The sequence below is a fragment of the Abramis brama genome (genome assembly GCF_963993115.1).
Source record: "Abramis brama genome assembly, chromosome: 11".
Lineage (NCBI taxonomy): Eukaryota > Metazoa > Chordata > Actinopteri > Cypriniformes > Leuciscidae > Abramis > Abramis brama.
In genome coordinates, this window is record NC_139973.1 from 1,181,501 (window position 1) to 1,187,500 (window position 6,000).

The 6,000-nt window shown below is 33.7% G+C and overlaps 1 protein-coding gene across 13 annotated transcripts in view; it reads right to left on the reverse strand.

The window, feature by feature from the left end:
* Positions 1-6,000, reverse strand: part of r3hdm2 (R3H domain containing 2) — a 71,344-nt gene that overhangs the window by 21,838 nt on the left and 43,506 nt on the right. For 9 of the 13 annotated variants that reach the window (XM_084128277.1, XM_084128272.1, XM_084128283.1 and 6 more), the window contains exons 7-12: positions 5,764-5,842; positions 5,140-5,199; positions 4,227-4,367; positions 2,785-2,893; positions 2,611-2,706; positions 445-497 (exon numbers count right to left, since the gene is read on the reverse strand). In XM_084128277.1, coding sequence (XP_083984403.1) covers positions 445-497; positions 2,611-2,706; positions 2,785-2,893; positions 4,227-4,367; positions 5,140-5,199; positions 5,764-5,842 — 538 coding nt within the window. The remainder of the gene's footprint in view (positions 1-444; positions 498-2,610; positions 2,707-2,784; positions 2,894-4,226; positions 4,368-5,139; positions 5,200-5,763; positions 5,843-6,000) is intronic. The other 4 variants (XM_084128281.1, XM_084128284.1, XM_084128282.1 and 1 more) reach the window with 1 other exon arrangement.

Genomic DNA, 6,000 nt, shown 5'->3' on the forward strand with positions numbered 1-6,000 from the left:
ATGTATGTATGTATGTATGTATGTATGTATGTGTGTGTGTGTGTGTAAGTGTGTGAGTGAGTGTGTGTGTGTGTGTGTGTGTGTGTGTGTGTGTGTGTGTGTAAGGGACCCATACATGAGGAAACACTCATTCTAGACTCGTCTACATCACTAGAGGACGAGGAAGGACTGACGTCTCCAGAGTTACAGCAGATTTACATGAACTTAAACTCACAATTACAGTCAAAATCTTGAAAAAATCATTAATATTGAAAGTACTGTTGCACGATCCTACGGTGACAACATCAGACATAAATACCATATTCACCATGGCATTAATATTGTAAATGTACATTATCACACTATTAAGGCGTAAAAAGTTGCCTTTAAAAAGCTAAATAAAAGTTGATTTAATTAAAGATAACCGTAATTGCTAGTTGAGTGTTAACGAGAGTTGTGTCTTACCTGTTATCATTGATGTATCCATTCTGTGACGACTGCAACGAAAAATAAAACATCTGCATATTATTGCTGTGCCTCGATCAATCCAGTCTTCTGCACTGATCAGAAAGTCATTAAATGTGGCTTTATGAATTCTGAATAATGTATGAACGTATGGATCTGTTTACTGGGTTACTGTGATTTTTTGTGGTCACTATAAACTAATAATTCTTCAAAAACAAAAACGATAAAAAAAAATAAAAAAATCAGCTTTGAAACTGTATTTCAAAGAATGTATTTAGCATTTTTGTCACTTTTAAATTGTAATTTAAAAAAAAAAAGATTGTATAACACTTTTGTGGCACTTGCTCTTAGGGCTGGGCAATATGATGACATTATTTATCATATTTATATGATGTCACGCAAGTATCGCGATGACGATTATAACAGACAGTTAGCAGATGATCATCGACAATATGAGGAAAAAATTACATATATTTCATATGAGCCCCATAGTTACTATACAAAAAAATTATAATTCACATGCAAAATCATGAATTAAATATTTTCTATAGGCTCAAAGTTATTAATTCTTGACACCAAAGAGAACACATGTGCATGAGAAAAGCAGAGATATCTGCCATTTTAAAAATAATATTATCAAGTTTAGGCCTGTTTTATTTTGGTTTGAAGTCTAATAAAAGTTAATTAGAAAAAATACAGTAAAATGGTCGGAGTAACTTCATCTGTTTCTGAATATTAATTTAAATAGTGTATATGATGAATAAACAAATCTCAAACATGACCATTGTAATTAAAATTATTTCATAAATACAATTTAGTTATATTGCAAACGGATGAAGAAATTGCTCTGTTATAGTATTAAGAGTGTTATACTTTGCTGTAGATTAATTAATAAATAAAATACTCAAATATAATTTAATTGTTTTAATACCATTAATTCTTCTGGAACTCCAGAACTAGAAGAAAAAAAAATGACTTCAGCATTTTTGCTCATGCAGAACGAACCAATTCGTTTTAAATCCCTGATTTTAGACAAATAACAAATACATTATAGCTTAAATAAACAAGTTTAATAACAGCACTACACGTTATAATTAGGAAATTAAACTTATCATAAATGTGTCTACACAGGTGATGATGCCAAAAAGAAAGAGAAACATCTGAACTTATGAAACAAGTAGGCAAGACAATTTCCTTTGTTCTCCTCACGAATCGAAATTCATTACAAACACAAACTCGATAAGAACAGGGTGGAAATTGTTCGCAACACTAACGTCTCAGCAAAGCTAATGTTAGTTTAAGCTCAAAGTAAAACCTTAATGTTTCAATCATTGACGTAAATCGCAGGCTCTCATCAGATAAAGTGCAGTCGAACTCATCCTGATGTGTGTTTACGGTGTGTGTCGCGACGGGGGGGCTCAGGTAGATCATATAATTGGATAGAGATATTTTATTATTTCGCAATATATTTTTACATATCACCCAGCCCTACTTGCAATGTAAACACACACACACACACCAAAAAAAAAATGTGACCATAATTCGAAATGGTTAAATGATCCTAAAAATAATCACTTGTACTGATCGCGGTCAAAAATGGCTGCCGATAAAATTAATGAAAGAAAAAAATATCAAAAATATTGTTTTTAATCTACAAATCAGCCATGATGCAGAAAAAAAGCACACAACAATGAAGGGATTATTTGAAAAAAACAACAAAAAAAACAAACAAAAAATAATATTGGAAACAAATGGATCATAATTATTAGTTAGTACCATAAAATTCCCTAAAAATACATAATATTAAATAAAAAAAAATATTATAAAAATATATTACATTGATTTTACTGAAAAAAATGTATAATAATTCACTCATATTCCGGGAGGAGTATGAGTGTGGCCCAATATACACTGATTAAAAGTATTGTAAAAACTGTGGAAACAAATGGATCATAATTACATAAATCTTACTTGGTACCATAAAATTCCTAAAAAAAAAATTATTAAGTAAATATGTTACTATAAAAATATTATGTAAAAAAAAAAAAATAATATAAAAAAATATATATTATAAAAATATATTACACTGATTTGACTGAAATAAAGTGAAGAGTATGAGTGTGACCCTGAAGTGAGTTCCTGAAACACGCTCGAGTTAGCGCTTACTTCTCGTGCAAAGATGCGATCCCTGACGCGCTGGTACTCCTCCTCTCGCTCCTCGATGGATTTACTGCGCCGACCGTCCTGAAGCGGCACACGGATCTGAGGAGGAGAGAACACGGGGATTCAGAAGCACCACAGACACACGACGACAGAGTAACACAAGAGCAGAACACACACCTGATTATCATCCTTATCCATGCTAGCGTCGTCTCGCTTCAGGATGAACTTCTTCTGGAAGTCCATGGTGCGCTCGTCTTTAATGTGCTCGGAGAACCTCTGCTCAGGACTGAAACACACACAGATGTGGCGAGTCACGATCAGGGGCCGGTTGCACAAACCGATAAAACTAGTTAGAGTTAGACATCAAATCTTTTTCTTTAAAGGTGCAGTGTGTAATATTCAGGAGGATCTGTTGACAGAAATGCAATATCATAAACATAACTATGTTTTCAGTGGTGTATAAAGAGCTTACGTAATGAACCGTTATGTTTTTATTAGCTTAGAATGAGGCGTTTCTCTCTACACACACCGCGGGTCCGCTTACATCGACATGTTTCTACAGTGACGCGTTTCCTCACTATGTTGTTCTTCATGATAAGAAGCGAGCTAAAGTCAGCGGATAAAACACTGACACAATGATGAACAAGTAACAATATTCGCAATAACTTCGTTTTACTGAATAATTAAGTAAACATAATTTCTTTCTTGTAAAGAAACCTCATTGCTGACTGGCTACTCTCTGCTGTCTCAGACGACGACATCACTTCCTGTCGGCCACCGTAACTTCTGTTGGGTGCAGTTCACAACCTCACCACTAGATGCCGCTAAAACTGCACCTTTAAGACTGTTTGTAGCTTTTATAAATCAGTTACATAAAAATGTAGCTTAGCCTAATCTGATATGGAGGAGTAAGACTGGCTGATAGTGGGTCACACTAGAACTGTGTGAAACGCGGTCAAATCACGAGCCAATTTGGCGTGTTATTTATTATGTTTACTCACTTTGCTGGGAAGTTCGTGTAAATCAGCGCAGATTTAGCGCAAATACTCGTGAGTCCTAATATATTAAATACAGTGTATTGCGCAGAATCTGCTCATATCCGGCTCACCTCAACACACACGTCACTACGCAACAAATAACGGCGCGCTTGTTCATTTGCATTGAAGCAATAGCGAAGATTATAAAGCATTTGGTGAACAGAAAAGACATTATTTTCCAACATCCTACATTTTTTGATGTTCTTTGTACTGTATTGATCAGTCCACCTAAAACACATTTATGATGAAGAGGATGAAAGAGGAAGAAGGAGATGCTGGATGACAGGATTTTGTTTGAATAAGAAATTAATGTATGAAATCCAAATTTTATAGGCTGATAAAAATATTATATATATTATATATATGTGTATAGGCTATATAAGCTGTAACGTAGGTAATCTGGTTAATTTCTTTTCTTTTCTTATTTTTCGTCGTGTGTGTTTCAAATAATACAATTTAAAAAAAAAAAATTCGTTTTGTTCTGAATGGCCGATAATTTAGTAGCCAAACTGGCCAGTGAGTGAAAAAGTTCATTTCAAACCCTGGTTCCGATCATTCCCGTCGGATCAGAGTGAATCTTACATGCGAGTGTTGCTGGTCTTGTTGATGATGACCGCTTTGCCCGTTTGGTCCACGTTGTGATCCATGCCGAAATAGGCAGCGACTCGATGCAGCAGCATGCGATGATATGAGGTCATTTGAGGGAACTTCTTATACTGATTACTGAAAATATGGATGCAAAAACATCTTTAGTACAAAGAAAATACAATGCATTTACCACAGCACCAACACCATTCTGTAATAAACTGAGTCGTGTTTAGAGCAAAACAACCACATGCAATGCTCTCAAACCACCAAAAGGGGGCGACAAATATCAACTACAAGTATAAAACACCAACATTTACTATGGAAGGAGAGAAACATGTATGTGTGCATGTGTGTGTGCATGCCTGTGTGTGTGTGTGTGTGTGTGTATGTATGCATGTACTGTGTATGCATGTATGTGTGTGTATGTATGCATGCATGTACTGTGTATGCATGCGTGTGTGCATATATATATATATATATAAATATAAAAATACATAAAAATAAATAAATAAAAATGAATAAAAATAAATATAAAAATAAAAAATAAATAAACAAACAAACAAACATGTACGCATGTATGTATGTATGTATGTATGTATGAAATAAAATATTTAGATTTTTTTTTTCTGCTTAAAATTGATTGTGAAAACCATAATAAACTATCGTTCAAAAATTTAGGGTACTTAAAAAAAAGGGCAAGGACATTAAATTGATCAAAAGTGACAGTAATAACATTTATAATGTTACAAAAGGTTCCATATCAAATAAATGCTATTATATATAAAAATTTACACGTATACAATTTTATTGCATATATATATATATATATATATATATATATATATATATATATATATATATATATATATATATATATATATATATATATATATATATATAGACTTACTTCTCATCATTTATGAACTCCAGTATATCCTGTTCCAGCTTAAGCAGCATCATTCTGTCTCTAAAAGAGTTTAAAAAAAAAAGAATTTTAGACATAAAACTGATCCAGAAAAACAAACAAATCAAATGGAGGCCGACGCTGCATTCAAACTCATATACTTCACTATTTGCTTTGCTGGTGAAGTATACAAATGTAAATACAAACTTTTGAATATGCAATATTAACACATATAACGGGTCATAGAATTAAAACTAGATGCTACTGACCTCTTAATCACATAATACTCATGCAAACATTAACAAATAATCTCAGTCATTAATAATTCACATTTCGGTTCATACACTGAAAATCCAAACATATTTACAACAATTTTGAATTGGAAAACGCAGTTTTCGTGTTGTAGTGTGGACTGCCAAAACTGAGGTATTTAATAAAGATGACGCAAGTTTAGTCATGTTTGGTGTTTTCAGGCATTTTCCAAAAGTTTCTCGACGGAGAGCGTTTTCAAATGTGTCCGGATTGATGTAGTTTGAGGCGGACAAAGGAAACCCGAGTGTAACCGGAGACGAGGGCTGAGGACGAGTGTGAGTGTCACTGTTGTGTCTAGAGCGAGGCCTGTTGTACCTGGGGTTGTTTTTCAGTGTGTTCACCAGGAACTCGTGCACATCAATCCCTGTGGAATCAGTGTATTCCTGACTGGAGTCTGGAAGAGAACGGGAAACATCGGATCAATGTGAACGTCACCACAAAAACATGAAGGTTCAATCACTGAAGCAGCTCATCTAGTTAAACAGAATTATTACAGAACTCTATTTTATCGTAATATAATATTTCGATGTATCATGACTGCACATATTGTAT